The 25,316-nt window shown below is 40.7% G+C and overlaps 3 protein-coding genes across 4 annotated transcripts; 1 reads left to right on the top strand and 2 right to left on the bottom strand.

Annotated features, from left to right (window-relative positions):
• On the bottom strand, nt 1-4,325 carry pin1 (peptidylprolyl cis/trans isomerase, NIMA-interacting 1). Its single transcript, XM_068589006.1, has 5 exons — nt 4,173-4,325; nt 2,816-2,898; nt 1,664-1,772; nt 1,465-1,575; nt 1-531 (listed from the first exon to the last, which is right to left on the bottom strand). Exons 1-5 carry the CDS (start codon nt 4,228-4,230, stop codon nt 422-424), a joined length of 471 nt encoding a protein of 156 aa, XP_068445107.1. The 5' UTR covers nt 4,231-4,325; the 3' UTR covers nt 1-421.
• Nucleotides 4,326-4,425: 100 nt separating this feature from the next.
• ubl5 (ubiquitin like 5) lies at nt 4,426-7,052 on the top strand. The gene is made up of 5 exons (XM_068588987.1): nt 4,426-4,529; nt 4,894-4,958; nt 5,723-5,806; nt 5,897-5,934; nt 6,734-7,052. The coding sequence occupies exons 2-5, from the start codon at nt 4,903-4,905 to the stop codon at nt 6,775-6,777; spliced, it is 222 nt and encodes a 73-aa protein (XP_068445088.1). The 5' UTR covers nt 4,426-4,529; nt 4,894-4,902; the 3' UTR covers nt 6,778-7,052.
• A 1,068-nt stretch (nt 7,053-8,120) lies between these two features.
• Nucleotides 8,121-25,168, bottom strand: LOC137793058 (proto-oncogene vav-like). 2 transcript variants are annotated; one of them, XM_068588985.1, is made up of 29 exons: nt 25,024-25,168; nt 24,396-24,491; nt 24,165-24,281; nt 21,893-22,009; nt 19,695-19,753; nt 19,021-19,086; nt 18,788-18,896; nt 17,942-18,037; nt 17,745-17,813; nt 17,549-17,652; nt 17,348-17,447; nt 16,887-16,982; nt 16,478-16,546; nt 16,276-16,362; nt 16,103-16,188; nt 15,872-16,007; nt 15,672-15,781; nt 14,733-14,834; nt 14,552-14,646; nt 14,391-14,413; nt 14,179-14,218; nt 13,122-13,258; nt 11,793-11,858; nt 11,522-11,553; nt 10,479-10,589; nt 9,474-9,561; nt 8,933-9,086; nt 8,591-8,742; nt 8,121-8,319 (listed from the first exon to the last, which is right to left on the bottom strand). In XM_068588985.1, the coding sequence occupies exons 2-29, from the start codon at nt 24,480-24,482 to the stop codon at nt 8,266-8,268; spliced, it is 2,562 nt and encodes an 853-aa protein (XP_068445086.1). In that variant the 5' UTR covers nt 24,483-24,491; nt 25,024-25,168; the 3' UTR covers nt 8,121-8,265. The 2 variants fall into 2 exon arrangements, with proteins under 2 accessions (XP_068445086.1, XP_068445087.1); XM_068588986.1 differs by having other exon boundaries at nt 13,242-13,258.
• Nucleotides 25,169-25,316: the final 148 nt, after the last annotated feature.

The following is a 25,316-nucleotide window of genomic DNA, read 5'->3' as shown; positions in this document are numbered from 1 at the left end:
AAGTTACAGGAAAGCATACAGTAAATGGTCCTTATTTGAAGACATGCACATACAAAAACAAGCTTTTGCAGACGCTGTTTCAAGCGTTCGTGTGAAACTGTTTCCACGGGGGAGAGTAATCTCTTCAACAGTCACAGGCACTCGTGTTTTTTTTATTTAATGGCATTGCCAGAGTTAATAAAAGCTTGAGGTCTCACAGGAATAATCTGCGCTACTTGATGTTCAGTGCGATCTAATTATTCAAACATGTCCAATGGAACAAAATGATCTTGGAACAAAATTAACCCATTGAACTAATGCATTCAGCCCAGAAGCTTTGTTTATTGGGGGGTGTGGGTCATTAAAATGAATCAGGTCAGGTTGGACTGTGTGTGTGTGTGTGAGGACATGAGAGGAAAGTGTAGTGTGTGGCTTCTTCCTGTCAACCAGTACGGAGGATGATGTGGACCCCAGAGTCAGTAAAAACAGGACCGCTCATGTCCCCCACTTTGAGAGCGAAGGAGGCGTCTTCGAAAGGCTTCTGCATTTGACCTAAAACAGAAACAGATATATTATGTTCGAGCAACACATCTTTTATCCACATTCAAATAGAAATTCGCACATGATCATGTTGTACATTTAGCATCCGTGACCTGTGTTCATAAATACCTGCGTTTACGTACACTTACAATTGATTGCGCGCCATTATTTCTTTATTAAAAGTACATTATGTTTAATTCTCAACCGATGGCGTGCTATGGCCAATTAGCTGGCTATTAAATTGGAAGCATGCGACACAGTGAAGGTAATTTAAATTAAAGTCAAACAAACTTTGAAATAAATGTTACATTTTTAAAACTAACTAGAAGCAGTTTACATCCGTGTCTTTCCATTTTATGCTAATAGACATTTGTATGACATCGCCATTAATAGCATTTTTACTTTAACCACCAAAATCTGATCAATTCAACCAGACAATCAGTCCAGGTTTGAAGGGATTCCCTCAAGGCGTCCCTGAGATATCACGTTGGATTCAACCGTGAGCACAAACTAAGAACAAGAATGAGGAAAGTACAGTTTCTTTAATAAAGTCAAACTACAAAGTGCTATCAGTAAGAGACATTTAAGTGCTACTAAAGTGCTGCTACTGCGCGACCTTACTTATTCAAGGTGTAGTCGAAAAAGATGCGTTTAGTTTTAAAAACACAATTTAATTGGACAAATAATAATAATTAAAAAAAAGATAATTGAGAGTGTACACGTGACAAAGATACTTTTCCCCCGCACATTTGTTCATAATCAATACATTTTTTAAAAACAGGTCACAAATGTATAGTTTCATTGTTAAAAAAACTTGCTTTAATAGTTTTTAATGAACAGTAAAGATAAATATTTGTTGCTGATGACTAAGTTCTCTTTAAACACACTCTTCTGTGCCTCTCCTTCATTTCCTTTGAGTTTTAAAAGCCAAACCAGGTTCTGTACCTTGGCCAAATAATCCCAGATCTCCACCGCTCTTAGCTGAGCTGCAGTCGCTGAACTGAGAAGCCAGAGACTCAAACTTCTCCTCTCCGGACTTGATGTCTTCTATATACTCTGCACAGAACAAAGCAATAAAGAACGATGTTAACACATTGATCACAACTGAGGATCCTCTCCCCTCCACTCCAAACCCTTCACGTACTCTGAATGAGCTCCAGGGCCTCGTCTTTAGTTCGCGTGATAGTTTGTTCTCGCCAAGAAGATGGACGACGTGACTGAGAGTGCTTCACCAGGAGGTGAGAGCAGCGTACCTGAGAGGGGAGAAAACACAAACTGATCAGTGTCAAGAATTAATAAGACTGCTATGAATTATAGCTTAGTTTCTCAGATAAATTCGTAGGAAAGAGATAAGATAAGTAACTTCAGGTTCACTCAAGAAGACAAATGCAACAAACCAGTGACCTGACTTCAACAGGTCAGCATGATTGCTTTCTCTTAATTTGCCTTGATCATGGGAGTGGTTATTTGTATAGTTTCATAACATAAAATGTGATCAACAGGGTGGAAACTACCGTCCTCATCAATGTAATGTAACAAGCTGTCAGCTGTATAACAGGCCTCAACTGTTAATAATAATAATAATGTTTAATGAAAATGTTGCAGTTAATAACAGGTTGAATAACCTGGTTCTGCCACCTCATCATCTTCAACCATTATAAAAACATAATAGATTTGAACTAGAAGATAAATTGTGTTTCTATTACGATTTAGTTACTATGGTCATAATAAAAAACCTTCCTGGTCACCAGCATACTCAGTTAAACACTGAAATGGCCAATATACCGATTATTGGGACTTATCTTATGGTGAATTTTAACCGCATCGTAAATTATGGCTTAGCATGTGTGCAGCATATGATGTCAAATATGATGGAAACAAAGCCCACCCCAATAAAATACATGAACATTTAATGTCAAGAAAGATATTTCATATTTAGGCTTCATGGACAACACATTTATGAATAATTTAATTATTTCCTTATTATTTAATTACAGGATAGCTTTAAATAAACAAAATGCAGTTGTTTATTACATAAATGGGAATGAAACCACGCTATAAATTCTACAAACCACCAGATGTCACCGTTTTGTTAAAAGCCAATAATCCCAAACTGTACTTTTTTTGGCAGGAAGCCTCGTCGACCCATCACTAACTACTGTTGTCACTAAATGAGTGCAGTGTTGTTTTAATGCTTTTCTTGTCAAGCACTTTCTAACTCATTTTGAAAAGCGCTCTATAATAAAATTGTATTGTTATGGTAATAATAAATCAATTTAAAATATGACATATGAACCTTCTCTGGCTCTCCACGGCCATCTCCCATCGGACGTTCCCACTGGCTGGCGTTGGTGATGTGGTTGAAGTAGTATACTTTGCCTGCAGGGAAAACAGTAAGAGTAAATAAAGATGAATAAATAACAATATATATACTTTTTTACAAATTAAGGCAGCAGAATAAGCTGAAGATATAACATTAAATAGTGCGTGCGCACACACACACACACACACACACACACACACACACACACACACACACACACACACACACACACAGCCTCCATAAGGCTCTCAACATGCCAACCTTATGAAACCCACATATCTCTAAAAAGTTAACTTTTTATTCGCTCAGAAAAAAAAAACACTCTTTAATTATTCTTTTAGCTGTAGAAGTAGGGAGCATGAAGTAACTCTTTATCCGTCAGTTTATCACAAACATTATAAATAGACTCATCTGGAGATGGTTTTCACTGGACAGGAAGGGGATAAGAAATTGTTTTAGGGAATGTACCTCATTGTCACAAAAAAGCAGTAATACCAACTAATACAGAAACATCATTAATTAAAAACACTGAGAGACCATTTTACTGCTCAATACTTTAACTTTTCATACTTAATGTACGTTTTACATTTAAGATACCATATATTGATCACCAGCAGGATAATGTGGTTGTTGCAGGGGTACATAAATAAATACAGATAGGTAGTACAAGAAATAAAGAAATAATAGGAGTTACATTAAATAAGAACTTGACAGTGGAGTGATTGTGTGCATTAATTACTGTAATTGTCACTGTAACATTGACAGTGTAACATGGTACATTTATTATGTTTTATGAGACATATTCTATAAAGGCGTAGCAGTGTAGTTTACACAAGTACTTCTAGATCTGTGTACTTCCTCGACCACTGTTTTGCTGCAGCATACAAACCAAAGCTGAGTGGGAGTAGTCCTACACTATAAAAGATTCATGTTTTGATGGATTTACAATCTACTAAGCTTCTTTTTTTTTTGTGGCCTCCCAACATAAATATGTAAAAACCTGCTGAGGCTCGTGCAGCGCAGGTGAGGCGCTGGATCAGAATGACGTCATGCAGGGCCCTGCAGTCGCCAGGTTTAATGAATCAGCTCTGGCGCGACCATGAAGCGACACACCAAACGCCACGTTTTTGCAAAACGCACCGACAAGACCGAGTTACACATCACTTGTTTCAGCAGATCCCCATTAAAGTTAAAGTCTCCTTCGCCTCGTTTTAACACTGAAACACGATGCTGGGTATGCTAGCCCGGAAGCTAAATACATAACGGTGCATATTGACATTTAGCTTAGCTAGCTAGCATATTTAGCTTCCCGAGGCCTGTGTTTCATTACCTGAACTGCGGCTCATTCTTTTCTCCCATCCAGCAGGTAACTTCTCCTCGTCTGCCATCTTTTATTCTGCAGCAGTGTTTACAAAAACAAATTTCAATGAAGCTACCGTGTGTGACAGGTTTGGCTGCAGCTAGGCAAAGTGCGACAGTTAGCAACGTGTTTACGGCACGAGTTGTTTTCAGAATTAGGTCCGCCTCTTTACTGTCCTGTCATAGGCTAACGTGAGCTGTCAATCATCATTGTGTCAATTTGATTGGCCGAGAGACTTATACACAAACAAATCAGCTTTACGGACGGGGAAGAGTCCACACAAAATCTTCGAAAAGCAATATTTGTTATTTTGCTGTGAATTTCCAGGTAAGGTTGTCACATTTAGCATACCATAATTGTATATGTAAACAATGCTTCACATATTCAAGACAGAATCTTGGTTTTCTTGTGTGCTTTGTAACATATTGGTCCATACAATACACACCGATAGCGTGTAGTGAGCTCTAGCTAGCTGGTGTTAGCTAACACCAGACACATAACTTGACTGATTTAAACTAATTTGACAGTTTAGGTTATGTTTCTCTCATGTGGCACGTTGTGGAAATGAACCACAAAGGGTATAGCGTCTAACAAGCTAAATGTATGAGCATTGGGTTATGGAGAGTTGTTTTAGACTCAACACTCACACATGTCATGCTAACCGACTATCTACATGTCCTTCCACTGGCAGAAATTAAAAATGATCGAGGTGGTTTGCAACGATCGCCTGGGCAAGAAAGTCCGGGTCAAGTGCAAGTATCCTTTCCTGAAACTGTAGTTAATCCTGTATAATGTGTCCTGCCACTTGTGTATTACCCACGTAAACCTCACGTGGAGTTAGCTTGACTTGATTACAGATCATTATTTATTCCTTCCTCCAACAATGCTCCCAATATCGTATGAACAGGAATACAGTAAAAACAAGACTCTAAAGACATAAAGATGCAGAAATTAAATAATATGGACAAAATATATCGTATATGAAAAAATATATATTTGTTGTAGACAGGTGTGGACAAAATGTAAAGTTAATTAATTGCAATTTAAACAGGAATCTAATGTGAATGTGGAATAATAAGATATTATGTTCTTTAGACAGGAAGTTCTTAATGTAAAGTCTAAATAAATGCAGGCTAGTCACTGTAAGGCTACAAGTATGTATTATTTTCTTTGGAGGTTAATCTGCAAAATCGTATACATTATGACATCTTCATATAAGTTGTTTTATCTGACTAATACTCTGAAACCCAAAGCTGGTGAGTTTACTATGTGTCTGTAGTCACAGTGTCATACCAATTAATCCTGAGTGCAGACTTAAAAAAATAAATAAAGTGCACTCTGTGTAATTTAAGACAACTTCTTTCAAGATCAGCGAAAATATCCATCAACTGCTTTTGAAGAACCGAGTAAGACTCAAAACCATCATGTTAACCTAGGTTAGTTAAGTCATGTGTGAGTTGTGACCCTGAATTTTTTTTTGGCGCCATCATGTTGCTACTTCCTTAACCGCAATGTTTCAGCTCTGAGGACACTATCGGAGATCTGAAGAAGCTCATTGCTGCTCAGACAGGAACACGTTTTGACAAGATTGTACTAAAGAAATGGTAAGTCACTTGTCTGCAATACTGATCATAACAAGTGTTTCAGTGGTTGTCTTCTATTAGCGGTTAATTGTTCCTCCTCTGTTCCCACAGGTATACCATATTCAAGGACCACGTGTCTTTGGGTGACTGTATCCTTGAAACGATCTTTGCAGCTGCTCTCTCATTGCTTTTAGTTTTACATTGATGTTCTGTCACCAGGTTTTATATTTTCACAAAGTCCAACTTATTCAAACTTTAAAAATAACCATTGGATATGAACTGCCGTCTGTAATTTAATTATAGGCGCTGGGTGGATGGTTGCTCTACATACTGGATGTAGTTGTGCACTAATATAGAATTTTTGGACCAATGATAACAATTAATGTCTGTAATGCCCGATTGGATAACTAATAACTCTCCTTTGGCCGCTTTCAAAAGAGGACTCTGAATCTGTATGTACCATTACTTACTGTGAGAAAAAGCCTCCTTACTATTAATGGTAATTTACCAGCAAATAACGAACCAGCCAACAATAACCCTGACCCACAATACTTTATGCCTCCTTCACTAAATTTTAACAATTTGAGAGATCTATTTTATCAATAATCTGAAATTCTGTTTACTTTTCTTGTATTGGGGTGGAGGTCAAAGGTCTAAAGTATCTTAGTAAATGAATCCTAAATTATTTGCACAAGTAGATACTATCTTCTTAATATGATTGGATCTTGCATGATCTTTTTTTTTAAATTTGAGATCTCTGCTATTGATAAAATATGTATTGGCAGACACATTCTCAGTCTATATAGTGATTTAATGTCAGCAGTGATGATGTATTTCCAAATATTGCTCATATGAAATCAGAGCATTTGATCATATTGCCTAAAGCAAACTTTTACCGAGCAGAACTATTTCATCCTGATCTGTTGTACTTAACCACAACCTCTGCAGATGAAATCCACGATGGGATGAACTTGGAGCTTTACTACCAGTAGACCAGAGGAGGACCACAGGGCGATGCCACACAGACCACCTTCAATGGCACACACACACACACACACATACAAACACACACGAACACTTAGAAATAGGACTGGTCGCAGGAAACCATCATGATTATTAAGGAGAGCAAGAGCAGTAACTACTTAGACCTTACATGGATCTCGGTTTTAGCGTATGATTTTTGCACACAAATTGTGTGAAAGAAATGTTGTTGTGCAGTTTTTGTTTTGATATTTTGGAATTAAAGAGGATATTTACCTACTTACAAGGCTGAGTGCTGGTTATTGTTGTCCTATCATCATAATCGTCCTAAACCATAGAAATAACACATTGTTTACATCTATTGAGCAAAAGTATCACTATATGATTGTGTACTTATGGTCTCACTGTCATAAAGTAAGGTTATTTTATTCGTAACTGTAATACAAAATGGTATGTGTGTATGTTACTCGACAATCACAATTCTTAGCTACTTTTTAAACCCGCTGCACGATATTTCAAAGATGGAAATATTACTTTCTACTACACTAGAGGTTAACAATCTAATCTGTTTATAAAGCGCAATACATTGTGAAGTACTCGGCTGTATATAACACTTAAAAAGCTCCACTTGACCATCTACAACACTAAAATCCTGCATTCACATTAATGTCTCAATACAATGTTGACAACTATATATAATGATGTCGGTCCAATACTGACTAATAGCTGGATGAGGTTTCTGATACCATTGTTATAACATAATTCAGTATATATGTATTTATTCATTACATTTTCTTCCACAAAGTTAGGAAAGGAATGTTTAAGTCAATCCGGGTGTCTAACACACACCCGTCACTTCCACACGGTGAGGTGCACAGCTTAATAATTAAACACCAGCATCAAGTTGGTACTCTGTATCGGTCGATAACCAAAGCTCAGGTATCAGTATCGGGATTGAAACAAGTTGGATCGGTGCAGCCACAACAATATATAAAACTATATAATACTATTAAAGGTTCTTTCTTTCTATTTGCAGAAGCTAAAAAGCCAGACCATAAAGAAACAGTCTTGTTGTGGAAGAACTGTTCTGCACAGAGCTCTGAACTCAATCCCATCCAAACCTTTGGGAGGAACCGCAAACCCAACGGGGACAACCTCGTGACCCTGAATGGGAGCAAATACCTGCAGCCAGGTTCCAAAATGTTTTGGAAACCCGTCCCTCAACAGCGGAGGTCGATATCGCACATTAATGCTCATTGTGTTGAAATGCGGGTGGAAAGTCGGAGCGCACACATTTTTTTCTAAATACGTTGCACAGACATAAACTGAGACATTCACCAGGTCATCGGGACAAAACATTTATTCACATCACGAGACAGTCGTTATTAGATCACACACGTAAACGCATCATCTCTCACACACGCACACAGACACACTGGTGCATATGGGTTCATGTGATCGATGGAACCAGGTACCACATGGACGTCTGTACATCTCCATCAGCAGTAGTCGGAGTAGTCCTCCTCCACGTAGTTGGCTGGAAAAAAACCCACCTGGAAAGAAAGAGGCAGTGCAGGTTAAGACAAGCTGTAAATGCTGTTTAAAAGAAATTCACGCTGCATGCGGAAGGATTTCTCGTGGTTGTGAGTCGCTGGTTTCATACAGCCGTTGACTGCACCTTACAGGCCATCGGTGTCTCCACGAAAGGTTAGTCAGCAGTGGGTTGCAGTGGTGGTTTTGGTGGTTTCAGCCACAGATCTGCACTCCACCGAGTGCACCTTTCTAGTTTTAGTTTCAGTTATTTTATGTTTGCGATGTCCTCACCCGGCCGTACACCTCTCCTTTCCACCACCCGATGTGGCATTTCTTGGACAGGATCTTGATGGTGTCTCCTTCCCGCAGCGACAGCTCCGAGCGGTCCCTGGCGGAGAAGTCATACCGGGCCCTCACGACGCCGAAACTCCTCATGCTTCCTCCTGTCAGAGGAGGCCAATGTTGCAACACAGATGAGCTTTCTTGCCGAGAGTTTCGATCAGAAGATCGATACCGCCTGGATGTCGCTACTCTAATATGACAAAAGCAAATTTGCACGTTTTCAAAATTGTCAAACGATTTTTTTAAACATGCTCCTCATAGTGGGAGGTGACAGAGATACCCGTACTGTACCCGGGGTTGCGTGCTGTAGGGCGTGTGGTGGTGTGTGTGGCGTGTCGTCAGGCGAGTTGCTTTGCTCTGGTTGTTTGTACGGCGTGCACAGCGTGGTGTCCACATCCCGAAAGTACTCCTTCAGAGAGTTCTGCTGGTAAAACTCAATCATCTCCTACAAGCAGCCGCAACGAGAGGAGAAAGAGAGGAGGAACACGTGAGAGGAATACAAATAATGATAATAAACTATATTTACACGGCACTTTTTTTTTTAAACAAAAAGGTTGAACAAGTGCTTTTACAAGGTAGAAATTGCAGAGAATTAAAAATTGTGTAAAAGTTATACATTGACTAAATTATTTGACAATAATTCAATTAAAATAATATTAAATCATTAAGATAAAAGTCAAGAGAATGCCTTCTCTTCAGGCAAAAAAACATAAATGAATGTGAGTTGTCACGAGCAGTTTAAAGGAGGTTCAGCAGATGATGATGCAGTCTGACAGGAGGAAATAACTCACAACATACAGAGACATTTTAATGTAGTTCTTCTTAAACTCACGACTAAACCCTTGAAGGCTTTCTTTTCATTGATGCGGTACAGGCCTTCAGTGGACGTGACCTTGATGTGCCGGGTGTCCATGTTGAACCTGGAGGAGCAGAAAGAGGGTTGTGGGTAAAAGAGAAAGCAGCAAAGTCGGCGCTCTAAGGTTAATAACATTAAAAAGGGGAAGTTCAGAGTTTCGGGTGTTTTAATCATTTGTGATCACAAAGAGGTTGAATGGTGAGCATTGTTTAGTTTGATAGACGACTACCTTTCAACTTCTGCAAAGATTAGTGGCTTTCATATGAGAATGTGATTATATATGAGGTACTAGTTCTTCGTTTGAGAGCATGCATTGTCCTGTTTTTGAGAGGAAGTGATACCAGCGCTCGGAGACATTCAGCAATGTCTCTACGTTTCGCCACGTCGTCATTCAACATTGCTGAGCAAGCAGACTTTGGTCCTTTAGCGGTGTGATTTAAAACTTTAGACATGGTTTAAAAGAAGGGCTGCGACCAACAATCACTTTTATTATCAATCAAACTGAAGATTACTTTCTTCTATTCATTATTTGGTCCTTAAAATGTGAGACAATTGTTGAAAAAAAGTTCCCAGAGCCCAAGACAATGTCTTCAAATAGCTGGTTTTGTCCGCGCAACCCTTAAAAAACACAAATATAATTTATAAATTACAATTCAAGACGGAAAAAGCAGCAAATTCTGAAAGTTGAAAAGCTGGAAAAGGGATCATTTAATTTATCAAATAGTTAAATACTTGTTTTAACAGCATTTCAACAAGAAGCAACACAGTAAAGTCTTCACACTAAAATATAGTCATTTAAATGTTGTTGCGACAATATTCTACTGAATACTTTTACTTTTCAACCAAATTCAGCCCAGTTTTGAGCGAGATATCTAGCCATCTTTCAACTTGTAAAAGACCAAATCAGTGATCTGGAAACAGGAAATAAAATGAAGATTCCTCCACATAAAATGATGGTAACCGATACACCTGAAGGCTTACTTGATGCTGATGGCAAACTCTCCTCCACTTTTCTGACGCACGAGGAACGTTCCATCGGACCGGGACATTAACAGGTTCTTGGCGGCGGTTCTGTCCATGTTCCCTGCAAACCTTCGAGCACAGTGAGAATCAGAACCTCATTATTTGATTTAAGTAAGAGACTAAACAGTTTAGAAGAAAAAATAAGACCGGAGTGTCTGTTTGAATGAAAGTTACAATGCTTCGCTTTAAAGTTTCTTGAGAAACTTTACTTTAAATTCCTTTATTTAGCATTTATAAGAAGTGTAAAAAAAAGTATAAGTAGTTAATAAGACATTGTAATGTAATGGTACAATAATGGCAGATATAATAATATTTCTCACTGCGTATTATGTACAGCATTGGTCAGCAGTTTGTCTTTCATTATCTGTTTATACACCAAACTCCACTCATAGTTGTTAACACATCCAGTAACAAACACTTTCATCTGCTTACAACTCCGCTTTAAAACACGTATTAACTATTTATGTATTTATTATGAATGCTAAATAGGAGTACGCCAACTAAAGTGTCACCAAGGTTTTTTTTTCTACATTTTTATGAAACTGCCTGCTGCAGTTTCAGCCTGTAGAGAAATGATGTGTGAGACAGTTGGAGCGATCGGTCACTTTGTGGTTTACGTTCCCTCCACAGTGTCATACTACATGTTGCCACCAGGCGGCACTGAAGTTACTCAGTTTAAATCCAATACATGGATTTCCACCTGTTTATCTAAAAATAACGATGTCTCTTGTGTGCACTTTAACCCTTTTGCTGCTGTCATGTCATCAGCATCATGATGACAGGTGACGAGTAACTAAAGGAGACTTTACACGGTCGAAACTGCTTGAAAACCACTTTCCCTTTTCTACTTCTGTTTTTGTGGCTCTTCGGCTTTTCTGTATTAGCCCTGTGGTCTTAATCGTTCCGTCCTTTGTCACAGTAAGAATTACAGCCATGAGGTTAACAGGAGGGGGGGGGTGTTGGTGACCAAGTCTTGTAACAGAGTTCCTGTTGCTACTCACCAGTTGAAGCCCGACAGGTCAGAGGTCGGCCTCTGGGAGAAGGGTGAGATCACACAGAGGTTAGACTTTAAAACACAGGTCTGCAGTCGCTGGTCTCTACTTCCTGGACTGCTGATGTTGCTTTCAGTACAAATACAACCTAAACTGAACATGTGTGCTGATCGTTTGTTTATCTTGTGCTCTGGTATTTGTTTTTTGCAGCATTTTCAGTTTGGTGGGAAGCTCTGTGGTGTTCAGGGGCTCATGTTGGCTCGTTGGTTGTCGTACTCACGGAGATGTAGGGCTGAACCTTTTGGCAGGGGAACCATCCCATGTGACCCACCGTCAGGTTCCTTCCCTGAGTGTCACACACACACACACACACACACACAACGGCAAATCACAAGGCCGGACTGGCTAAACCGAGCAGTCGTTGCGACGTATGAATAAATAATGAGATCAACATGAACAAGTAACTCAAGAACAAATCAACACCCAAAAAACTCCTGGCTCACGTGCTGTCGGTATCGATCTGAGAGAATTTGCACCAGATTTGTAGGTAGAAATGACTGAGGACGTCTTGTGAAGCGTGAAACACCTGAAGTGATGATTAATGGATGAAGAGTTTGAGAGTAAAATATTCATCAAATAATGTGGATCCAACAGTTCCATTGTTTTGCACACTTTAGCCTTTTTACTCCAAAGACTTCACATTACTTTACACTTTTTTTAAATTTTACTGAACAAACCTAAGACTTGAGTCTTTTCTTGCAGCGAGGAACAAAGAAATAAAATAACTTTCAGTGACTTTAGTTGGTTACTTTCATCATCAGGCGATGTAATTATAGTCAGTGAAAGCAGGAAGTGTGCTTGTTGAGAAAGATTCAACATCAAAGACTTGAAAAACCTTTTCAGAATCCACTTTCACTTATTTTCGTGAATCTGATGATGTTGGACAGATCTTAAATATTAAATGAAGCTTCCACATGCACTTGAATGCACCATCAAGTAAACAAAAAGACCCAGAACTGCCCTCAATGATTCGATTGGTGCAATTTGCTAACGTTTCTTTTATGTGCAATTATTATGGTTTTATGTTGTTCTCCATTTGTCGCTGTTTTAAAGTCTGTTATCTGTCCTTTTATGTGGCGTTTACGGACGCTGCCATCTTAACCAGGACTCAGGATGTTTAAATCCATAAATCATGCAACCAGAACATGTGAGAAGTGGTAAAAAATATTTCAAACTACTGCGTGCTTTTGATCAGCAACAATAGAAACGTCAAAGGTCTTCTTCACACCAGGTGCTACTAATAACTTTGACGGCGGCTAAATGGCACTCAGCCACCGGGTTTTGATTTATTTTCCATATCAAAACCTTTTTGTAATGAATCACGCAGCGGAGGCACGAGCGCCGGTTGCGCCTGAGGGAGGAAGTGGAACGAGGTACGGAGAGGAAAACGACAAAAGAGACAGAAAGAGACAAAAGCATTTCACGCCGACGCCATAACCACAGGAAGCAAAGCTCGGCAACACAACTAAATAACGTGCGACTCCCCTCCCACCGCCCTGTGCAGAGTGTGTACGCTTGTATTTGTTTTTTTGTTTTTTTTTAACGCTACCTCCCACCATGGCAGGTCGACATCCGCCCGGGTCAGCTCAATGATGTCACCTTTAGAGAGGTGAAGCGGTTGGCCGAAGCCCACGGGGGGCGGAGGCAAGCCGTAATACTCTTGACACACCTCCATCTTAGGACATCCTGAGACAGACAGGGAGGAAGAGGAAGACGAAGAGGAGACGTTGAGAGATCTGATAGCCAGTGACAGACTCCGTCCAGTATTTGAATCACTCTTAAACGTTTGTTTGAGCAGCTGTTTCAGAGAGGAAGCGGGACATGACACGTCAGGCAAAAACATGCTGATCAAACATTATTTCTTTTATATTTTCAGAACAAAAGTCAATGGGAAAGATGGTGCAAAGTATTTTGTGGAGAGTAACAGGGCTATATGGAGCTTATGAAATATTTCATTATGGATCTCTCTCTCTCTATTGCAAGTGATCTTCTTTATTGTGTGCATCACCCTCCTATTTTTGTGAGAATTTGGTTGCGTCATATCCATAAAATTATTAAATCCTTAAATACACACTGCACAGTTATTTGTATGATATTGTGTTTATATAGTTTACATATTTTGCACACTATGTTTACATTTAATTGAATTTCCTTCATATACACTGCACAGTTATTTGTATTCTATTGTGTGTGTGTGTGTGTGTGTGTGTGTGTGTGTGTGTGTGTGTGTGTGTGTGTGTGTGTGTGTGTGTATATATAGTATATATATATAAAAAATATATATCTGTCATCCCGGTTCTTATATTTTATTTTGTGTGTTTAGTTTATTCCATTTGGTGTCTGTAAAGTGTTGGGCACTACTCAGACTATCTATCTATCTATCTATCTATCTATCTATCTATCTATCTATCTATCTATCTATCTATCTATCTATCTATCTATCTATCTCTAATACTCAATAGAAAAGGGATACTACGTGTATATTATTTTAACGCTTCTGCTCTTGGATGAGGACGCCTCTCTGCTGACTTTACAAGTGAATGAACAAAAGGCCTCAATAGTAAATATCTCTAGGGACATTACATTTAAGAGAACATTTCTCTTACCAATGCTGGAATGCCCGGAGGAGGACTTCTGCGTTTTATTCTGGAGGAACAAGAGGCAAAAACTAAAAATTGGAGAAAGCACTAATAGCATTGACGTTGCTGTGTGAAATAGTGTGCAGGGAGAGGGAAGAAGTCTAACGAGGGCTTCTTCATCACCTCGACCTGAATGACACAAAACGTTTCCACAATGTCAACGATAAATGCCGCCTCACCTTCTTCAGTGTACCAGAATGATCTGCAATATAGAGAAGACAATTTAATGCGAGAGAAGTGATAACTACGCCTGTTAGAAATACTGAACACACGCACACTTACTGAGCAAACTCACTGCAGATTATGCCACAAATATACATCCAAAATCTGAAGTACTGACCTGAGCTTCGTCCGCAGGCGAGGACTCTTCCTAAACACTCTTTATGTGCAGCCATTTTACAGCGAGTGCAGCGATAGCCCTGGTAAAAGATCCCTCTGCAGAAGAGCGACGGAAGAGACACAAATGTTTGAAATCGGAGCTACGAGCCGAACTGAGAGAAACCGCTAGCGAGACAAAGTACCTCAACAGCATGGAGCAGGCCTTGCAGGAGGCGGTTTCCTCGAAGCAGTGCATCTGGAAGTCGTGGTTGTTGGCTGTGGAGTTGTCTGGACACATATTCGACCTGCAAACAAGAAGTACAGCTGTTTTAACACCTGTATTCAAGAAAGTAACACGTGTTGTTGCCCTCTCAGCAGCAGCAGCACACTAGCCATCTACAAACCATGTGCATTTCCTATAGTGTTGCGCAATCAGCAGAGCTGCAGCACAAGACCACGCAGCTAAAGAAGTCAGTGTCTGTCGACAGCGAGCTAAACACATTCAGTTACGTTTCTATTCTGGTGTGATTCACATGCTATAACGTACTGAGTGATCACTGGAACTAATACAATATTTTACTAACTTTAAAAACGGCATTGACTGACAAATCTGTTGCCACTTGAAGGCAGCAGAAACGAACAGAACTTGCCAGGCAACTGTACGGTAAGTCCAATATTTACTCTCTTTTAGGTCTGTTTTTGGTGTCTACCAACTCCTGAGGGGAATATCTTGCTGCCAACTGCTAAGTCTGTTCATCTGGTGTTTGGTGCTGGGCAGCGAGCGCCCGCTTTGTTTCTACAGCTTGCTTTTTTTGTGTGCCGCACCTGAAAACGACCCAATGAGAGTGAACCAAAAAAAAAAAAGCGAAGTTGCAGCCCAGAAAACCAAATCAATCAGCCGAGAGAGTCTGGTGACAATCCTCTGTGTTCACATTACACATCATTTGAATCCATTATTACTGTAAACATATTGTTTAAAGCCGCTTTCAAGAAGACCGTCCAACCACTAAGCATCTCCAAAGTGATGCTGTATCCATCAACGGAGGCTGAGGCTTCATGAAAGCCAACATTTTGATCAGTAAACGTACTAAACTACTCCTCAATAGTTTGTTTTCCATGTGTGCACGCGTGTGATAACTCACAGAGCCATCTCAAACTGCTCCAGCCATTTCTTCTTCAGTTCTCTGGTTTTGAAGAATAAATCGTATCCACACCTCCCGTTGCAGTCCAGCAGAAGGAACAAATACGACCACTGTGTGCGTGTCCACAAACAAACGCTGTTAGCTTCATCACTGCTTTATGGATGTCGGGTGTAATTGGTGCAACGGGGAAGTAGAAAGACCTTCTTGTTGTCCTTTTCTCCCGTGGTTTCGTCTCGTATCTGGTAGTACTGAAGTTCAATGGTCTCCTTGAGCTCGAACGTCTCCCCGCTCTTCTTTTTACAGATGAACATGGCCTTATCGAAGAGGAACGCGTACCTGATGAAGAGCCGCAGAGGCAACGCAAGGTCAGATATATAACACATGAAACATGAAGGATACACACACACACACACACAGACACACACACACACCTGTCCTGTTTAGACTTTTTTTCCGGGCAGCAGATCTTCAGCTCTCCGTCGATCTTGGGCCGACCGTAGATCGCGAGAGACTGAGTCTGAAGAGCGGAGGAGAGTGAGGACGATCAGTGAAAATAGGAAATAAAAGCCGCAAAATGAATGAAAAGTGAAGAATGTGACCTCACCATGTTTTCTATGGACAACTGGAAGGTGGTGATCTGTCTAATGATCTCGTTGTCTCGCTTCACCTCGTTCACACACTGCGCCAGGTCCTGCAAACACACACACACACACGCACACACACACACACGCAGACAAACTAATGAGCTTCTAAATATATCTAAATATCACAAATTAATGAGGTCGGTGATGGACATAAACACTTACTCTCATGGCGTCGAGCGCTGTGCGAAGGTTATCCTTGTCCGTGGGGTCAGTCGTGTGCTTCACCAGCTCCTGCAGCCACGAAATTAACAAGCATAGATTATTATATATTATATTAGTAGATGATCACAATTCATACAGTCTTCTAAAAGGAGGATTTTACTGCGGTAGTTGGTTGAGGTGGAGCTTTTATTTAAAAATATTTAAAAAGGAGAAGCAGCAAATTCATGAAATGTCAGTTGCCAATTAATTTTTTTGTCAAACTGCTTATTTCTGTAAATTGTCCTTGTGTGGTACAACAAGCAAAATCCCAATTTGTAACTATAGTAACTAAAGCTGTCAGATAAATGAACAATACACACACACACACACACACACACACACACACACACACCCACACGCACACGCACACCTGTAGCAGCAGATGATATTTGAGGACCCTCTGCATCGGGACCATGAGTAAATCCCTGAGAGAAAACCGTCGACTATTTGCTCTGTTTGAACACTCCTGAGAGAGAGAGAGAGAGAGAGAGAGAGAGAGAGAGATGATGAGACAAAGTGTGAGAGAGATACTGTGTGTGAGTACAAACATCTGCAGTTAACCATATTCACGTTGAGAGGATGTTGTGCGGCGGTCCTTTAACCAAACCCAAATAAAAAAACTCCGCTGTCGCCCAGAAAACATTTCCCACGTAGACCATCGTTACAAAAGCTGCAGCCAGTTAATACTCTTTGTATTTAACCTTTTGAAACTATGAAGGTTTAATATTTGTCATCCCTCATTGAGTCTTCACCTTTAGTTCAGACTGAATCTGCACAATTGAACCGCACAAGTAAAGACTCTGTGCTCTCATCATCGTTCCTCTTCCTCACCTCCAGTTTCATTCGGATGTCCTCCCTCGTAGTCGAAAGCTTGTCCAGGTGTTTCGTCGCCGTTTCCACCTGACTACAGTAATGACCGTACAGCAAGAGCCTGGAAGGGGGAGACGTGTATCAGAACATATTATAGCAAACATGTGTGTGTATATGTGGCGTAACTGCACAGAAAGAGGCATGTCTGAGTGTGTTATGCACCTCTCCTTGTACTTCAGAAACACCTGGTGCAGGTTCTTGGCTCCGTAATTGAGGATGGAACTCTGCACCTCCTCCAAGATCGTGCGATGGGTGTCTGCCAACTCCTTCAAATATAAATACACACCAAAAAAAAAAAGGTTAAATACATGAAGGTAAACTTGAAATCTCCAGGTGTGTACAACATCTTCTCCCGTACCTTGATGTTGATGAAGATGCTCTCCATGTCTTGAGGCTGGAGGAACTTTTGAAGAGGCTTCATAAAGTGCTGCGCAAATATAGAAGACATGAAGGTTGTTGCTCTCCCTTTCAATGTGCAAAGAAATGCACGCATGTGTGTCCGTGTGTGTAAATGCACGGCTCTCCATTCATCACATTGTATACGCGTGTGCACACCTGTAATATAGATTGCAGTGTGTTGGAGTATTTCTCTTCGGTCTGTCTGATCTCCTGCAGGCAGCACTCTCGTTTGTCTACTCCGGTCTTCTGCTGCTGCAGAAAACACACGCAAAAAACACGTCAAACGAAGCATGAAAAGCACAGACGGGAGGATATTGTTCCATGTTAATGTTTCCACATGTTCGCTATAAAAGGACATCATTCGTAGCAGTAATATTGTTTTTGGTTGTATGTATTTTCCTGATGTTGGCGATCTCCGCTTCTCCTACCGGTGAATGCAATTTTTTGCTTCTGCATGCAGTTTTTTCCGGTTGTTATTTGGAGGTAATGTGTTGTAGAAACAATAGTCCCAGTGATGCATACATGTTGTATAAAATACTGGCATTTTCACCCTCGAGGTCCTTTTATTTCTCACTCTGACTCTCCTGAGGCCTCATTTACAGCAGCAACCACAGTGTCTCGTAGCCGGCTTGTGCTTTAATGAATTATGTAGCCGGGTGACATTTCCACATAATGTATTTATTGGATGAGGCTGCTATCTAAAGTTTTCTGTTAAAGCAGCTCAAATAGAGACGCATCGCAAAATAATCTCCTATGGAGACATATTTCTGCAACACAAAACTGTCTTTATTTTTTTCAAATTGTCCTCTAATCTTTGCTTTTGTTTTAATAATAAAACTTTAACTTGCTAAGGTACAAATCTAAATGTGACAAGAAGTGAAAAAGTCCAATTTTAAGGTCGTTACAGGCCCCAATTGCTATAATTTGGATCATCAGACAGAGGCTGGACCCTGGATTTGGATCTGTGGTTATGACCTTCCTCTCAGTCAGATGTTCACTCACAGTTTCAGGTTGTTCATCCGTCCTCATCAAGTCTTCGTAGATCTCGTCTCCTTCGTTGTCCTCGTCCTCCACACAGTCGTACAAGTCATCGTCCTCGTCCACCGTGTCACTGATACACAAGACGCGTGGCATCATCGTATAAAATCACGTTGAAGTGGACTCTGCTGTTTGGATTTTGAATCTTTTTCAGCCTGAAGATGATTATTTTAGCGTTACTGGGGAAAAAGACTCACTCGATCAGGTCAGACAGGCCGCTGTAGATCTCGTCATCGGGCGTGCATCCTTCCAAAGGGAACGGCCTGCAGGTGGAGGAAGAGTGTGTGTTTGTAGGCGAAGGTGGTAAAAGGGCATAATGACAATAACTTGTCATCATGTAATGTTCCGGTTGAATTCATTACCGCTGTGGAACTAAACAACGAGTTTTAAAAAAAAGATTCCGCTTTTAAGTGCAAAGAAAACTGTTGTACGTTGAAAATGTAGTCATCAAATATGTAGTCATCCAACGCCATTTTAACTTAAGGTTTTATTCTGCAAAACTTAAACTTTTCAACTAAATAAAGTCTAGTTTTAACAGACGGAGAGAAGTCTTTTTTGCTGTTATCAGCTACTTCTGCTTCAAAGCAAAACCAACACAACCTCTGCTGAATTAAATACATATGTGTACAACTACACAACATTGTGTTACAGACCATTTATAAAGTATTACATTAGATCCTGGTGAACAGGTGGCACTTTAGTGTGTGTGAATGTGGTGTACGGTGCTTTGAGTGGTTGGAAGACTAGAAAGTCTCCATATAAACACAAGTCCATGTACTTTATTAATACTGCTCATGCGTGCTAAAAACCGGGGCATAAAGTTAAGCGCATCAACACTTTGATTACATCGCAAAGGAAGGAAGTTACTTACTGGAGTCTTCCTTGTGTAGCAATGGACGAATGAGAGAGGATGGACAGAGTGTCTATGACCTGCCACACACACACACACACACACACAGGATAGAGTTAATATGTAGTGAACACAGAGAAACACAGCCTGTTAGAGACTGTTTCACACTTTAAACATAAACGCTGAATAATTCTCCTCCGACCTGGTTTCACTCTCGTTCTCACAGTATTCGACTGCTTGAGTGAGAACTGCAGTATCATGATGAGTGATATCAGATAAGCAATATTCTTGAGAGATGTGTGCAGGGAAACAAAGTCAAAGATGTCACACAGCCGTCCACTTTCTTATGTGTGATGAAGCAACAACGTGGGACTTTGTGTTACGTGATTAAATGTTTTATAACTTCTCCCTTTGACAGATTCATGTTTGACTTCTGGTCTCGTTGAAACTTAATCCAGAGGTGCAGAGAGAAACACATTACAATTCAAACGCTGCACTCAGGTTCTTTTCTTTCAGACATGAATTAAAAAAAGAAGGTCGGCCTGTCGCGACGCTTCTGGAGATAAGAAATAAACACTCTGTCCAAAGAAAGATTATGTTTCTCGGTCTGTACCGCTGAACAGTTTTGATTATTCAAGACGGTGATAAGAGGAAGGAATTGAGAAGTGAGAGTCTGAAGAAGAAGTTTACAGGAAAAAAAAACATTTATTCTGCCTTCTGATTACCAGACATTTTGGGATATGCACTTATTAGTTCAGAGTTAGATGAGAAAATTGGCATCACCCCTCATATTTTTCTGATTTATAAGAAGTGTGGGAAATGTATATCTTTAAAATGTGGTAAGAGAAAGGTTTCCACAGAAGCTATACTTTAAGTAACTGATTAGCTTAGCTTAGCATAGAGACTGGAAACAACTGGTTCCACAGAAGCTATACTTTAAGTAACTGATTAGCTTAGCTTAGCATAGCGACTGGAAACAACTGTTTCCACAGAAGCTATACTTTAAGTAACTCATTAGCTTAGCTTAGCATAGAGACTGGAAACAACTGTTTACACAGAAGTTATACTTTAAGTAACTGATTAGCTTAGCTTAGCGACTGGAAACAACTGTTTACACAGAAGCTATACTTTAAGTAACTGATTAGCTTAGCTTAGCATAGAGACTGGAAACAACTGTTTCCACAGAAGCTATACTTTAAGTAACTGATTAGCTTAGCTTAGCATAGAGACTGGAAACAACTGTTTCCACAGAAGCTATACTTTAAGTAACTGATTAGCTTAGCTTAGCATAGAGACTGGAAACAACTGTTTCCACAGAAGCTATACTTTAAGTAACTGATTAGCTTAGCTTAGCATAGAGACTGGAAACAACTGTTTACACAGAAGCTGTACTTTAAGTAACTGATTAGCTTAGCTTAGCATAGAGACTGGAAACAACTGTTTCCACAGAAGCTATACTTTATGTAACTGATTAGCTTAGCAAACTGACTGGAAACAACTGTTGAGCACATCACAATGAAGAACTCAAACAAAATCTGCCTACCTGTCTATTTAAATCACATTAAAACAACCATTATGTTTTGTTTGGTAAATCTGTACGAAATGGATATGCAGAAATGAAAACTTGTTGTTTTGTTTACCAAAATACTTCTTGACACAGAAGTACATTTTTTTAAATACAAGACTTTGAAAGTTCTCTCTATGATATTCAGAGCATACAGAGGATTCAGCCAGTCTCCCTGCATATGTGTGCTAATGCTACTTTAATAACAGAGGATCTAAATGTTTCTTTCTCTTGATCATGCTGTTCAGCACTCCATCATGCTGAACGGAACAAACACTGTGAAGATGAGATCCACCTCCTGACTCATTTTCTGCTTAAAGACTTTGCTTCCTCCTTTTTGTACATGGAAATCCAACAAGTGCTCATTTCAAATTTCCTTTTGTTCATACTAAACTGCTGTGGCTGCGCTGCACCAAAAGTGAAAGAGAACCGTGAACTGCTGGATTCATTCGTTCACGCCGCCGCTTCAATGAGAGAATTACCAAAGTACTTCCTGTTTCGGGCTTTGTGGGTGTCTGCAAGCTGCATCGAGGCGTTGAGACTCTTTTAGCGCTTCTGACTTCTCGCATAATGACTGTAGTACGAGGGCAGCGTGTGTTTCCCTCATATGTTACTGTACTCCACGCTAATGGACGGCTGCATACGGGACGGTTACCTTCGCGAAGTCTCGAACATCGAAGAGGTCAAAGGCTTCGAACAGTTCACTCTTTCTGAGGTGAAACTTCTCCTGACAAACTCCCAGAAACGTCCGGATGTTCTTCAGGCACAGGAACTAAAAAAAAACAAACAAATATTACTTTACTTCTAATAAATCAGTGAGTTGATCCACAGAACATTCATCAACTACAATCTATCCAGAGTTCAAGTCGTGAACTGGACAACAGCGACGCGAGGACTTCTGTGAAAATGTCAGTTATATTGCAGGTATTGCGGTCATAAACTAAAGTATCATATAAATGACATTGATGACCTGATGATGGTGCTGAGAAAAAAGTCAGAGGATCACCAAAGTCAGCAGGATCCACCAAGTTAAAACCATAAATGTCTGCACTGAATAATGTGCCAGTCTGTCCAGTAGATGTTGAGCTTTAACCCACTGGCAAAGGCAGGTGACCCCCAAAGCGAGTAGGGTTCATCCTCTGGGGAACATGAATGTATGTAGACAATTTCATACCCGGCTAGCGACAAAAAGACAACAAAAATGATGGCTGACAACATTAAAGGAACACCTGTGACAACATTCAGCACAAACACACACACATTAGACGAAACAAACAGACTGGATAGATGTTGTTGAACGTCGCGAGCTCAAAGTGTTGCTGCTTTTCTAACGGGCCGAGTGCTTTCTCGCCCCCTTCAAGTGACACACTAAATGAACAGCTGCACAAAGCGTACATGACTACTGCTCAGCCACACGGGCCGCAGACAGACGGAGGGCTATAAACCGACACGGGGAAAGAAGCAGCACGAAGGGCGTATTTTTTTTTATAACCGAAATATAGCTACAAAAAAAAAACACAGAGAGCGCAATGCACAATGTGTCTGAACAACATGTCAGACACACGTCTTTTACATAACTTCCTGAAGCAGCTTCTCTCTCTCTCTCTCTCTCTCTCTCTCTCTCTCTCTCTCTCTCTCTCTCTCTCTCTCTCTCTCTCTCTCTCTCTCTCTCTCTCTCTCTCTCTCTCTCTCTCTCTCTCTCTCTCTCTCTCTCTCTCTGTGTTCAGCAGTGGGAAATGCGGAACTCTAATTTGAGAAAAGGGGAAACGTTGAGTTTTAACTGATCCTGCTGCACACGTCGAATCACTCTGTCAGTGCAGCACACGGGGGCATCTCCCTGCACCACAGCGCAGTGTCGCAAGAGAGGGAAGCTCCTCTGCTTGTGTAACACCATCTGGTGTGTGTGTGTGCGTTTGTGTGCATGGGTGCGAGTGTCAGAGTGGTCTCCCGTCTTCTGTTAATCACCGGAAGTTGTTTTTTTTTTCTTTAACCACTCTTGAACTCATAGAATTTCCCAGAGTTTCTCACACACACACACACACACACACACACACACGGTCAAGGACTTCCCTCTGGGCATTCCCGTCTTTCACACGTCTCATAGTTTTGCCTGACTTTGAATTTTCTCCCTTTTCCCAGCACTTGGGTGCTTGCTTATTGGTTTGCATGAAGTCTCAAAAGCTTGACAACAGGTTTTCGTGAAATGATCCAAGTTTTAAAGTGTGGATGCATCCGGTGAAAAGATCGGTTCCACCCTCAAGTCTGTCGGGAAAAATACGATGCGGTTAGCTTAGCTTAGCATAAAGACTTGGAAACAGGGGGAAACAGCTAGCTTAATTCCGCTCAAAAGGTAACATAATCCGCCTACCAGCACCTTCAAAGCTCATTATATATCTTATTACATCTTGTTGGCCTGAGCTGTGAAATAATATTAGCTTAGCTTAGCATAACAACTTGGAACATTGGGGGAAACAGTTAGCTTGGTTCTCCGAAGCTCACTCAACATATATCTTGTTGTTTGTTTGATCTGGACAAAAAAAAAGAAAAGAAAATGCAAATATGACAATTAGCCTTTTTTGGTGTGTGGTTGTTTCTTGGAGAAGTTGCCAGACTACAGAAACTGTTTAGATTTAACAGCTATTAGATCATTAGAGGAGCTTTAAAAGACGCTGGTGCGGCAGATCAGCCAGGATAGTAACCAATTATAAGTATACTGAGAAGCTCCTTTTTTATTTGTTTCAGAAAACAATTAACAGTTTAACAATATTTAACCTCTATTCAGCTGTTTAGCTCCTTCATCATCGTCCCCTCTTCAATCCCTACCACCGCTACACTCCTCTGATGGGAACAGATATAGGTCACAGTATTTCCCTATCGGACGCCTCGTAGCTCTATGGAAATGGATCAGGAAATGATTTGTGTGTTACCTGGGACATCTGCGGGCGCAGGTTAATCTCTCTCAGGTTGACAGCCTGAGGCATCAGGTTGTTGAGTAACTGGCACAGCAGCACGCCGTCTCTCAGCGCCTGGGCCAGGTCACACACCTGGCACACACACACACACACACACACACACACACATGATCAGACTGAGGAACTGAGAAAACGGTGTGTGTTCATGTGCAGGTGTGGGTACTGAATGTAACCCCGCTGACTTACCTGGGCGCCGTCCCATGTGACCCGGTGGTTCTCAGGAAGAACCCGACAGTCAATCAACCACATTGCGCACTGCCGCCACAACTCCATCTTGGTTTTCTGAGGGTTAGATCGATTGATTGACACGCCAGATACGTTCTCACGGACGCAATATTACCAGTGATCGGCTGCATACGACATCCAGCAGTCACTCAGAGCACGGTAACTCTCTCCTGGCAATCAGAGGAGAGTTAGTAGCTTCACAAGAAGCCAGGAACAAAAGCTTTTTGATCGTTTTGTGGAGTTCACACTGAATGTATTCACCGTCTGACTTTGCACATACACAAATGAAGCGTGACAACGTTTGCTCCTGCTTTACACGAATAAAGTTGCTCTAAATCTCACTTTGCGACAGTTCAACTTCTGCCATAATGCTCAGTAAACTGGAACCTGGAAAGGGAAGTTATTGATGATGTATTCAGACAAAATCAGTAGCTCATCCGTCGCTCTCGCCCGGTTCTTTCAGTGAAATATTGAGGCGGCCTCTCTTGAAACCTCGTAGAAAGACAAAAAAAAAGGCACCACCCCACGAGAAAACATTCATTTTCTAACTGCACATTAGTGTGGGATCACTACCGCGATCAGCTCTTACCTTCGGTTTCTCCTGTGAGTTCTCCGTCTTCTGTCACAATGTTCTCCTTTTACTAACTCATTGTCAGACTTCAGCGCTGTCGCTCTGCCTCTCTTCCGTGGTGGGTGTTCTGCAGCGCTGCACCGTGTCGAAGACTTTTAACTTCATCCCGCAACTTCCTTTTTCCTCTGACGCACCCTCACATTCGCACACATGCATGCATACAAAACTGCTGCTGCTGCTGCTGCTGCTGCTGCTGAGTGGTACACACACGTTGGTAAAAGCAAAGTGGGAAATTATGTTTTATTTGTTCA

This window comes from Clinocottus analis, unplaced genomic scaffold, assembly GCF_023055335.1.
Source record: "Clinocottus analis isolate CAN_PGR_092001 unplaced genomic scaffold, fCliAna1.0.p SCAF_22, whole genome shotgun sequence".
NCBI lineage: Eukaryota > Metazoa > Chordata > Actinopteri > Perciformes > Cottidae > Clinocottus > Clinocottus analis.
Note: the sequence above shows the minus strand (reverse complement) of the source record. Positions and strands in the feature narration are given on the sequence as shown.

Bases quoted from the DNA above. Each gene is read 5' to 3' on its own strand.
- ubl5 (XM_068588987.1), top strand. From the start codon at position 4,903: ATGATCGAGGTGGTTTGCAACGATCGCCTGGGCAAGAAAGTCCGGGTC. The intron at 4,959-5,722 runs GTATCCTTTCCT...GCAATGTTTCAG, and splicing joins AAAGTCCGGGTCAAGTGCAA to CTCTGAGGACACTATCGGAG. The intron at 5,935-6,733 runs GTATCCTTGAAA...CAACCTCTGCAG, and splicing joins CCACGTGTCTTTGGGTGACT to ATGAAATCCACGATGGGATG.
- pin1 (XM_068589006.1), bottom strand. From the start codon at position 4,230: ATGGCAGACGAGGAGAAGTTACCTGCTGGATGGGAGAAAAGAATGAGC. The intron at 1,773-2,815 runs GTTCATATGTCA...CTCCCCTCTCAG, and splicing joins GCCGTGGAGAGCCAGAGAAG to GTACGCTGCTCTCACCTCCT. The intron at 1,576-1,663 runs GTACGTGAAGGG...TGTTCTGTGCAG, and splicing joins GGCCCTGGAGCTCATTCAGA to AGTATATAGAAGACATCAAG.
- LOC137793058 (XM_068588985.1), bottom strand. From the start codon at position 24,482: ATGGAGTTGTGGCGGCAGTGCGCAATGTGGTTGATTGACTGTCGGGTT. The intron at 22,010-24,164 runs GTAACACACAAA...GTTTTTTTTTAG, and splicing joins TGCGCCCGCAGATGTCCCAG to TTCCTGTGCCTGAAGAACAT. The intron at 14,647-14,732 runs GTACTTTGTCTC...GCTCTTCTGCAG, and splicing joins GCCTGCTCCATGCTGTTGAG to AGGGATCTTTTACCAGGGCT.